The sequence below is a fragment of the Ctenocephalides felis genome, unplaced genomic scaffold, assembly GCF_003426905.1.
Source record: "Ctenocephalides felis isolate EL2017-DRISC unplaced genomic scaffold, ASM342690v1 CF-g0.4_SCAFFOLD_01170, whole genome shotgun sequence".
NCBI lineage: Eukaryota > Metazoa > Arthropoda > Insecta > Siphonaptera > Pulicidae > Ctenocephalides > Ctenocephalides felis.
Genome location: NW_020537324.1, coordinates 33,396,146 through 33,409,008, shown reverse-complemented (window position 1 = coordinate 33,409,008; position 12,863 = coordinate 33,396,146). Strand labels below are relative to the sequence as shown.

Below are 12,863 nucleotides of genomic sequence, written 5' to 3'. Positions count from 1 at the left end.
ATCTTTTTGTACCGACAACAAATTATAATGATGAATCAACAAAGTTCAGTTTGGTGTTATTTTAAAAAAATATCGGTTGATACCGCAGAATGCAAGTTTTGCAAAAAACAATTGAAGTGCGTTGGAGGAAGTACTAGCTCAATTCGTAAACATTTGAAAACTATTCATAGTGTTTTCGATATCGAGAAAAGCTCTTCCGGAACTTCTTCAACTTCTAGAAAGCGTCAAAGGTAAATAATTTATCAGATTTTAATATTCCATCAATATTCATTTACTAATTGAATCCTTTTGTGACAATCAAGTGTAAAAGTTTTATAAAATCTAATTTGAAACACAATTTTATTAATATCAGCTTATACTGTTTTTGCATAACATATTTTCAGACACAGTGCCAATTACAGCCCCTTTTTGTATTTGATTTTTCATTACATGTGTTACTTTTCAATACTAAATAGAAATATTAAATTTTTCACAAATTGTTTTAAAACCCATAGTTGGTATGACTATAGTTATTAATATAAGTAGTACTAAACATTAAGTATAGAGGTTTCAGAAACAGAGAGATTTTTGCATTTTATATTAGTTATCCAACACTATACTTATATAGTTCTGAATAACTATAGATATTCCGAACTATATAAGTACATATACTTATATAGTTTTGAATAACTAATGTAAAATGCATAAATTGCTCTGTTTCTGAAACTTTTATAGTGCCGCCAATACTTTTATAATAAATAGCACAACGCAATTTCTCGAAGAAGTTTACGTTTTCACCAGAAAATCCTACTTGCTAAATTCATGTTAATGATATAATTTAGTAATAAATAAATAAATAGTAATTAAATAATAAATAAGCTGACGTATAATAGAACAGAATTTGACGACAGTAATGGGCGTCTGCAAATAATAGTGTGTAAAATATATATTTTTAACTTAAATATTACAAATATTAGAAGTATCGCTCTAATAATATTAATATTACTTTTCATTGAAAAAAATGAAACAAGCTTATGAAACTTAAATATCAAATTATTTTATAATAGTCCATTATTGGCCCTATTGATTGTTCAACTTTAATCTTTAGAATTTTTTATCATTATATACACATAATACACATATACACATGAATAATGAAATAGTGAATAAAAATATTTCACTGTTTTAGATTTTCAATGAACGTTGAAGAAGAGGTAGAGATCCTGAGTGACTCTGAAGATATGAGCATCACTTCAGCTGATTCTCAAACATCTTCATTGACACAGACCAAAATCACTGGAGCATTTCGAAGCAGCAAGTATTTGGAAGAAAGGAGCGAGAAAATTACATGCTTACTTGCTGAAATGATTTCCACAGATATGCTACCACTAAGCTTTGTGGAACGTAAAGGATTTCAGAAATTTATGAAATTTCTCGAACCGACTTACAAAATTCCTTCAAGAGGTACTGTGCTGAGTCGTGTGAAATTATTATACGACAACAAGACCAGCGAAGTCAAGAAATTGTTGTCTGAAGCTAAAAATGTGGCAATCACAACTGATATGTGGACATCAAGATCATCAAATTCATATATGACTATTACTGGTCATGTAATAGACAGTACATGGCAGTACAACAATGTTACATTATCCACTGTCGAAATTTCAGAGAAACACACTTCAGAGAATTTAAAAAATAAATTGACTGAACTATTGGGAGTTTGGAATATTAAAGATAAAATATCTGCTGTTGTTCATGACAATGCTGCAAACATTACAGGGGCTGTTTCGAAGAACAGGAACTTGTTTGGTGATAGCATACCCTGCTTTGCACATACCCTACAGCTGTGCATCAATAGAGCCCTTTCAGTCGGTAATGTTCATGATGTTGTGAAGAAAGCTGGAAATGTAGTAAGTCATTTCCATCATTCTAGCTTAGCCTATTATAATTTGAAACAGAAGCAAGATCAACTACAACTTCCAATACATAAGCTAATAAATAAGAACATTACTAGGTGGAACAGCACTTACCACATGCTTGAAAGACTGGTAGAACAACGGCCAGCAATTTCAGCTGTCCTCAATGATCGCTCTGTGACGAACATTAGGACAGCTGTGTCACTTGAAATAACTGAGCAGGAATGGGGGATAATAGTAATGCTGGTCACAATCTTAAGACCATTTGAAATGAGTACCAGCTTATTGTCATCCGAAAAGGCTGTAACATTGTCAACAGCAAAACCATTGATGTCTTCGTTAATGAGAAGATGTTCAGAGAGAATTAATGAAGAGGAATCTATCCATATAAAAAAGTTTAAAAAACTAATAAGAACTGAAATAATGGATAGATTTCTCTATAATGTTGACGATGGAAATTTAACAGTTTTCGATATGGCAAGCATATTAGATCCCAGATACAAAGATGAAGTTCCTCATAACGTAAAACAAAAGGCAATAGTGTTGTTAAGGCGTATGGAAGAGACATCACAAATTACGATTGAAGAAGAATCTTCAGACATAGAAAGATACTATTTAGATGTATTTTTCGATGAGGAAAGAGACGATGCTATGCCTACTATTACAAAATCAGAAATTGATATATACATTACTGAAAAACCAATAAGTAAAAAAGACTGCGTATTTGAATGGTGGCGCCGTAATGAAAACAAATACAAAAAACTATCCATGATAGCCAAAAAATACTTAGCTATACCAGCCACTTCGACACCATCTGAAAGGGTTTTTTCCACAGCTGGAAATATAATCACAAACCGCAGAAATTGCCTTCGACCTGACAATGTGGACATGCTCGTTTTTCTCTATGAAAACAAAAATGTATAAAAATATAAATAAATCAATTTTATGTTGTAAATGTGAGGTTTTAATTTGAAATTTCAGACTCAGAAAAAACGTTTTATAATTTAATGCACCATATTTTTGCACTAGATAGATTTTGATTTTTTTCATAATTAAACTTCTCAATAAAGACTAACATTTAATAGCTAAATGCTAAAATTTTAAAGGTTAAATGCTTCTTGTAATAAATATATTTTACTATTTCTCCTCAATTCTTCTCACAACCTTTAGGATCTTAATTTCTATCTATAGTGATAGTTTGCTAGTTGATCTATAATAATCCTCATCTCATATTGAATTATATTCAAGTCTAGAAATTTTAAGATCAATATTGAAGATCTACAAATTTTAAAAGAACAAACTGTTTATATAAAATATAAAATTTAGAATATTTTTGATGTTTCATATAACTGATAACATTATGTGTATATTGAACATTTACTCATGATTATTAACCTGAAACACAAACTAATTATGCTTCTTTAAGTATATTTAAGAACTTATAGGACGAATTGCATTGCATAACACATTAACTTACAGTAAAAATATTTGGAGACACATGTTTTTATTATTATGTCATAGACTACAATTCCCAGACTATAAAATTTAATTTAAAATAACTCTGAAATGAAAAAATAAGTTTGTACATAACCTATAAAGCAAAACAATGTCACAAACCCCAGTATAAAGATGGAATTGTCATGTCTCATGTCATGTCACACTTCACTATGTTTTATGTTTATTTATCTATGCTTTTCTACTTTATTCATATAGGGCGTCTACATAAAATTATTTTATTTCCGATGTGAATTAAATGATAAATCCGATTGAAAAAAGAAGTTGCTTTATGAAAAAGTTTATAATTATTTATTTAGAAGTTTATGAAAATTACATATAACATAAAAATAATGAAAGCAGACTAAATATTATTCGAATGTACAATTTTCAATTTGAGAATTGCATTGCATTATTAATGGCAAACAATCAAACAAATATATAAATAAATAGAAATGCACAAAAAGTGTTAATTATAATTATATTAAAAAATTCAAAGGGTTACAAAAAAAAATTCAAGAACTAAAAGCGAAACACGTAGCTTTTTGGATATTTGTGACTGAATAAAAAAATAAGAAACTAGTGGTGTGTGGCATCGTGCCTTAAGGCAAATTGCTGGTACTTCCCGTATTTTTTATTTTTTAATTATTTTTTTAAAAGGATCAACATTTTGGAAAAAAAATACTTTGAAAAAAATAGATTTTTGAGAAACTATAAATTTTTGACAAAAATTTACTTTTTTAGAAAGAAAAGACTTTTTGAAAAAAAAATGTTTTTTTTTATTTTGAAATATTTTGGGAGTTCTGAACTTTTGTTCAAAGCAATCGTACTGCTTTAACTGCGTTGAAACGAAATTTCTATAAAATATCTGATAATTTGATGTGCATATGTCTAATGATCATTTTTGACAGCCAAATGGCTTTTTTTAGTTTTTTTACTAGATCTCCGAAACCGATAGATCTGCATTCATAAAAATTTTATCAATTCTTCATCTTGTCAATACAAGTAAAATGATTTTTGAATTATTAAAATCGAACGCTCCGTTCTCTCAAAAACTGAGTTACCGCTTATGGCACTTTTCCCCCGTATCTTCGAAACGGCTAGACCTGCTTATGCCAAAAACTAATCAGCACGTCTCCTTATCAATACAAATCGAATGTATTTTGAATAATTGAAATCCGTTGAACCGTGTTACCGAAATCGTGGACGAAAATTTGTATCCGCACACACACACACATACACACACACACATACACACACACACATACACACACACATACACACACACACATACACACACACACATACACCCATTTCATCATAGTAAAATACTACTGCATTATTCACAATATAGAAAAAAAAATCCGGTGCCGGAGTTTTTTCCGGTGCGGTCCGGAATTTTCCGGGATCGATCCGGACTTTTCCGGGTTGGAACCGTTCACGGTTCTCCCGGAACCGAGTCCTTTTTGGACTTTGGAACCGGTTCTTGAAAATGACGGTTCTTGACAGCTCTAATTTGAACACGTTACCTAAATACCTGAATCTCTATTCTTCATGATTGTATACATATTGGGAAATCATGCAACTTACCTTAAGGCAAAATGCTACTAGATTAGATTTTAGATTTAAAAACTTGGATTTTTTATTGAATAAGCTGAATTATAGTGTATAATTAAAATATATAAGTTTATTACCCAAGGGTATTATCCTCTTACAATGTTATATATATTGCTATACATTTTATCTTAATCATCCAAATATACAATATCTGTGGCAAAAAAGAAAAAAATCAACAATTTCCCAAAAAGACCAGATTTCAATGGTGGCAAAATGCTATTTACAACTAGTTTTAGTATTATTCATATATACAATATTTGTGGCAAAAAAGAAAAAAATCAACAATGTCCCAAAAAAGACCACATTTCAATGGTGGCAAAATGCTACTTACAACTAGTTTTAATATTAGTTTAGTTAGAAATTATTTCAGAACAAGTGATGGCTGATTATTCATGTCAAAGAAAATCTATTTCATAAATATGACCATTAATCAAGTTTTTTTGAACATTGTGTGTGGCAAGTTTTTTATGCATTATTTTATTTTGCTTTTATTATTTTGGTTCTTTTGGGTGCTTTCTTATCATTTTTTAATTGTACATCTAAAATTTTTAACATTAGTTTTGCCATATCTTGCCTGTTCATATATTTCGGTAATTATTTTATAATTACTAGATATTTCCTATATTATATTTTATATAGTTTTATCTCTTGGTCAAACTAGAATTCAAAAACCTATATTAACCCTTTGGACTTCTTTGGATTTAAATCACAAATCAAATTCTGAATCTGGATTATCCAATTTGCTTTATGCAAATATTCAAGAACAATTTGCAAACAATGAATATATATATATATATATATATATATATATATTATGTAATAAATAAAATATATAAAAAATATATTTATCACTACAACCTACAATGCCACTCAAGCATTAAATCACAAGAACTATCACATTATTGGGAATAATGAAAAAATCACATCAGCAAGAATATTACTAGAATCTAGTTGGAAATCGTCAACTTTCGTCATCAACAGCAAGGATGTTCCCGCTTCACATCTACCAGGGCATCATGCGCTCTGCGCGGTATTTTGAACTTTGCGTCACATCTTTCGATCTGTATTCGAACATTAGTTTAATAGATATGCTTTATCTTCAAAATTTATTCAAATTTTTTAATTGAATAGAGTATTGAAGTAAAAATGGTAAAAAACGAAAAAATACAAAGCTAGAAGATAACGATACTAGAAGATTAGCAAAGTTAATTTAGTGAATCTCAATAGTTTGCGTTATGTCAGTATGTCCTATATTATATTATACCACAACAATATTGAAAAATCATAATATAGATAATATAATAATTTGTGATGAAGATTTTGCAATATTTAATTTATATAAAACAAAGTCCGATATATACATCACAAATAAATCTCAAACTTAAGAAATACAATATGAAATATAATATTGCATTAAGTGTCGGATTCCTGAATAAGGTTTCAGAAATAGACTATATAGACGAGAATTAATTCTCGATTAGCTTATCCGTGGCTCCGTGATTTAAGTTTAGTTGTTTTCAACGACAGACTCCAGATTCTATTCCCGCTTCGGGCAGCATGATAACAAGCAGTATTGATGTTACATTTTACTTGAAAATACATATCTAAATAAAATTACAAGTAAAAGTATTTCGGGGCATTGCTGATTATGTCTGTGGAAGCATATGTAATAAATCGGTCTTCTCGGCCGAGCGGTTTAAAACGCTGTCTTTGCATGGACAAGGTCGCGAGTACTAGCGCGACTCGGGACGTCCTGAAGTCGTGCAGTAGCGATGTCCATTTTCACTTGAAAATATAGATAAAAAATATGTTATCATTTGAAAATAAGCCCAACACGGCAGCGGTGTGAAATGGCAATGGGACATCTCTCACATCCCATCAGAAAGCGAATGGAATACCACTGAGGCTTAGGACGAAGAATTAAATATAAATGTTAATTATACTTATGAAGAGTTTTTATGTAAAAATTGTCGGTAACGTCACAAATCTTATTATTATAATTCAGTCAATAATAGTTAATTATTATTAACAGTGGCGTCGAAACCGCGTGAGCCCACCCATGAATTTTGATGGAATAAAACAATATGCTCTAGTATGTATTCCTAATAAAAAAAAAACGAAACCACTAGTTTGTGGCTAATACATTAGTATGTATTAATGAAAAAAAAAAGCCCACCAATCAAACATTTGAAGAGCATGAAGCAAATTTGTTATTAACTTCAAATAAAATTGTCGGATGTCAAATTAAATAAAATTCTCAAAAAGTAAAAATACAAGTCGCATAATTTCGTGTTCTTTAACCTATATAATGATGCTATATTGTGGAATAATATAGACCTTTGGTAAATCTAGTTATTGTATGTTCTGTGTTTCCGTGACCTGTCTGTTTGCCTAGTTGATTTGATCGCCTTCCAGTCGCCGGATAGTGGCCAACATCTTGTTATCGTACATAACAATTGCAAATATCGTGCTAGAAATTTGCACAAACAACCGTTCTAGGGTACCAAGCGGCGTCAATCTTTCCTCCGCACCAGGGCAACATGCACACATTTTACTCGGATTCTATAATTAAACATGCAGAATCTTTAAAAATCATTGACATTGGAATTTTATACGTTGTAATGATTAAAATTCATATTTGTAATTAATATGCATAACATGTTCATTGCGGTTTTATTAAACGGGACTTGACTGAAGAAGAATATAAAATTAATAAGAAGGTAAAGAAATATCATATAAAAATTGAGATAAATGGATTAGGCCTTGCATGATTTAATAATTGAATAATTTATTGGATGCTATCATAATTCTTTGCCAAATATTCGCAGTTTCAATTTAGTAATCATGCGACTTATTTGATAATTTCCCATAGGGTAAGTTATAGTAATCATCCAAAAATTGAGAATGAGATTTTTTGCATACCTTTACGTTTCGAAGATTCTGAACATTATGGCATACGCCAGAGAAAATTGATGTATTTGTGTGTATGCAGTTTGAGTGTATGTTTGGATACAATATTTTGTCATATCATTTTTTGCCAATTAATTGCATTTTTAATTTAGTAATCATGCGACTTATTATCTTCCCATAATAGGGATAGTTACAGTAATCGCAAAAAAATCAAAAATGAAATTTTTCATATATGTTTACATTTCTAAACATTTTGGCATACCTTAGAAAAAATATATGTATGTGTGTGTACGTGTGTGCGAATACAAATTTTCGTCGACGATTTCGGGAACGCAGATGAGCCGATTTGAATGATTCTTATCGATATGATTCATTCCTATTGATAAGGAGATTAGTTTTTGAGAAAAGGCAGGTCCAGCCGTTTCAATGACCCGGAGCAAAAGTGCAATAATAGCAGTTTTTGAGAGAAAGGAGCATATGATTAGATTGATTAAAAGCATGATTAGTTTTTGGGGAATGCAGGTCCAGCGGTTCAAACTTTTCGAATTAATTAATTAATCAATTTTTGTTGATTATTGATTATTTTTATTCCTCGAATGTGTAATTATATGATACGGGAAGTTTCAGCAATTTGCCTTAAGGCACAATGTGACACAAAATTCATTCCTACAAAGGGGATGACAAATTTTTAGAAAAATACTCTAGTATTATTTTAATATAGTATTGCCAAATTACGCTATGTTCATTATTAAAAAATAAATTTTGTAAAGATTATAAATGATCTTGAACGATATAAACGATTTGTAAATATTAGTCGCTCGATTCGATAACTGTGCATGGTGCTCTGGTAGCTCGTCAGAAATGATTTCAGCACTATGCAAAATAATTAAAAGCAGATTTTATTAAATCCCATCTGATTTTGAATTTACATGAACTTGATCCATGTTGGAAAAGGTCATTTTAAATAAAATTTTCAATAAAATAATTCATATTATAAAACATTTAATTATAATATGATTTTAAGACTCATTAGTATAGCATATTTAAAAATTATAAATAAAATAATATTAATTTAAAATAATTAAAAAATATTGCGTATATTATGTAACCTGGTCAAATACAATTTATTTTAGTTTTAATCTTATTTCCATAATCAATTGTAATATTATAAATAACAAATAAGTGTAAACTCAAATGCTGTTTTCAAATAAAATTAAACTATTAAATATTTTAAGATTTTTAAGAATTTGATTTAATTTCAAATTAATTAAAATATCCCGAGACCGACTGTGACAACTGCTCGATTTTACCTTTCTGAATTACCAGGGCATCAGCAAGAATTTGAACAAAATCCGTGTCTTGTCTCCTTGTATTTCCGTACGGTTCAATCGAGCAATGGAATTGGTTATTCGGCACATCAGCGTTCGATTGAAATCAATAACTAATTAAGCAGAGAAAACTAAATTTGTTACGCGAAAAATTCTTTTAATAGTTGGAAAATGAGGAAATGTAAAATGTTCATGATATAACTATGAATATGCATATGTGCTTTATTAATACCATTCCATTTGTTTCTGAATAGAATTTTCGCAAAACGTTGATCGTGAACTACATTGTGTATCCGATGTATAATTATTTTGCACATGGTCATCTTAGGGTAGGTCAGTATAAACAAGGGACTAACACTATCCGTTTCAATAGAAGGTACCGGCGGAATAGGGGAACAGACGCGATTCTCACAATACAAGCGAGGCTACGCACGAGCGCGATGTTCCATCGACTTGTGTGTGTATAAAAGCGTTGCTTGCTTGTTGAAGATTGGAACAATCTGAATCAGTGCTGGATTAACCCATACGCCAGTGAGGCCCGGGCCCTGGGGCGCCACAATTTTTTCAGAATGTCAAAATTTTTAACCAGATAAAATGTCAAGACAATTCATTTTAAGAATTGATTTTGATCTGGTTTTATAAATTTACGAATCATTTTCTATGAAACAGAGTAATTCATTTTCTAATCAAACTTATTATTCTTGGAAGTCACATTGTTAATTTTATTGATGTTATGTTTAAAATAAAAATTAGCATATTTATAAGCTTTTTGGAGAAATATTGAAGCTCTGTTTTTTTGTAACTTTGTCAAAGTGCATCTTACATATAAAACGCTTTAAAAATGGTTTCATGTTTCTATTTTTAGTTCCGGTATTAAATAAAGTCGTGGCCAATTAACATAATATATTAATTGTTATTTAGTGATCATTTAAAAATCATTCTCTCCTAAACTAAAATATCTGACAATTTGGTATGCTTATGTCCAATTTTTTTTTTTAACTTCACCAAGAGTAAATTATAGTAATCGCAAAAAAATGTAAATGAAATTTTTATGAAGAGAAAAAAGTGTTGATGTGATAAATAGAAGAAATGATGCCTGTGCACAAATGGTGCACATGTAAAGGGTTAATATAAAGTAAACCAAAATGATTAGAAATCTCTGAAATGTAAAGACATGCAAAAACATTCATTTTCGATTTTTGGACGATCACAATAACTCACCCTACCTGAATTTAAAAATGCTAATGATAATCATTTGTGATTAAATGAAATTATATACAGATATTCTTATCATAGTATTTAATGTACCAAGAATTTATTACAAATATATAATCTCATTTACTATTAATATTCAAATTAATCGCAAACCTGGTTTGAAATATATTTCCTGCACAATACTTCAGAAGAAAACAGGATAAAAGATTATGAAAAGAGGTAATTTTGGAAATTGAAAGCCGAGACTCAGGAAATGGTTTGAGATAAAAAAAAATAATTACAGAAGAAGAAAAATATTTACAAAGTGATATCTAACAAGAATAATTGCATTGACCAAAGAGGCAATAATAACAATTATCAATATACAAATACTTTTGGCTAAATTTTAACAATTAACTTGAAACACCAGAAAAAACTATTTCAATTCAGCAAATTTTTCATGAACATGCTCGTTGTTAGGCATTTTTGGCTTCTTTTCAGAGCATAGATTATAAAGTTACAATGGTTGTTTAACCAAGAACTAATATCTAAATAAAATTCGCTGTAAACATATATTAAATAAGTATATGTTAATGATATTATTAATATATCTAATAACGTTTTCTTAAATTAATTGTTTGTGCATCAAGCTATACATTGAGATATGCAATAACTATTAGGATAAACTACTTTATATTAGATATCACAAGAATTTAAATTTAATAATTGCGTACTTTAAACTTAATTTGTCTTCAAACATATACGATAGTACCGTAATTCGTTGGAGCTACCTTGCTCCACATTACATCTCTGCTAAATGCTGCATGGTGCCCTAATATTTTGCCAGAGTGTGTGCAAAAGTTGCGCATAGCACTAGCATAAGCACGATGTCGGTAAATGGCATCAAGTCATCAAAATCATACAAAAATTGTAAGATTAAAGTTCTTGCGTTCATGTGCGAATTAAAACTTTTAATTTTTTATGATTACTTTGGTTTTTATTTCGGAAGTATATCCGAATAGATATATTAGAAATTTTTTCGTTCAGGAAAACGTAGGTGATATCATAACATTATATACATTTATTTACTACTTAAATATATAGTTTATTGAAAAACCCGTAATTCTACTTAAAAATATAGTTTTTATTGAAAATCCGTAACGGACAAACTGATTATTACTAGGGAACTGCTAAACAATGCTGGTGATGATTGCACAAGAAAGAAAAATCTGGCTTAACAGTAAGACAAAATACGAAATAGAAAGGTAAAAAAGAAAATTCAGCACAAGAATTTCTTGTTTAGAACATTATATTTTGTTATATCCATAAACTTTGTTTAAAAGATAATGAAGTGTCGTGTTACATATTTCTGACAAGAAAAGTCATTATAAACCATTTTGGTGTTTATAGCTATTGTTTTCAACCTATTTTCATGCCGTCCTGGTGGTGTGAACGGTTGTGCCACTCGCCCACTTTTTTGTGTGATTTGCTTTTATGACTAATCGCTCGTATTTAATGACAGTATTTCATATCCACATAGACAAATGCTCAAATACCATTAATTTACTTTCCTCCCAGCTATCTTTTAAATTAACAAAATTATTGCTGATCAAAAATACTAAATAGGCATAGTGATGTTAACTGCTCTTCTGTTCTCATCATATATTTAACATTCATTTATTAGTTGCTTGTATCGTCAAATAATTAATGTTAGAGATAAAATAACTCTTGTTTTAAAATAAATAACAAACATTTTCTTACTAGGTGACTGTGACTGGGGCAGCAAGTGGTTGCGGCCGATATTGCGCCTTGATGCTAAAGCAATGTCCATTGATCGACGAGTTGGCGTTACACGACGACAAGGGTTGCGGTCTTCCAGCAGTAGCACTTGATCTTAGCCACATCGACACCAGAACGACCATTACTGCCTACGAGGGACCAGCTAAGCTTAAAGCTGCAGTAAAGGTAACCATTCATATACGAAATATTTATTTTATTCGGTACTGTTCGGTACTGTTCGGTCCATTAGAATATTAAGACCTTAATGTAAAATTTACTTAATTCAATTCTTTACTTCAAAGAGTGAGAAGATGGAGAAAAGATAGTAATTTCATAGAATTCGAAACTTTTATTGCAATTTCTAGAAACTGAATTTATCTTCCACTTTTTAGAAGGCCGACATTGTAGCTACATGCAGCGGTCTTCCACCGAACTCACATCTAACCGACATACAACTATTCGAACTAAATGCATCAGTTGTTCATAAAATTGCCCTGCATTGCGCTGAAGTCTGCCCGAGGGCTATGTTCTGTGTCATCACATCCCCAGTGACATGTCTTGTACCAATGGTCAGCGAGGTAAGAAGGATTAAAAAATTGATGTATATAAATGACTGGTGAACTATAGTAGTTTCTAGATTTTGATT

General features: G+C 30.2%; 2 protein-coding genes across 2 annotated transcripts in view; both read left to right on the top strand.

Moving 5' to 3' along the window:
• The window catches only part of LOC113366224 (RNA-binding protein Rsf1-like), a 187,348-nt gene that overhangs the window by 163,785 nt on the left and 10,700 nt on the right, over positions 1–12,863 (top strand). The gene's annotated exons all lie outside the window — the stretch shown is intronic.
• Positions 1,176–12,837, top strand: LOC113367105 (zinc finger BED domain-containing protein 4-like). The gene is made up of 3 exons (XM_026608734.1): positions 1,176–2,717; positions 12,203–12,403; positions 12,610–12,837. Exons 1-3 carry the CDS (start codon positions 1,176–1,178, stop codon positions 12,835–12,837), a joined length of 1,971 nt encoding a protein of 656 aa, XP_026464519.1.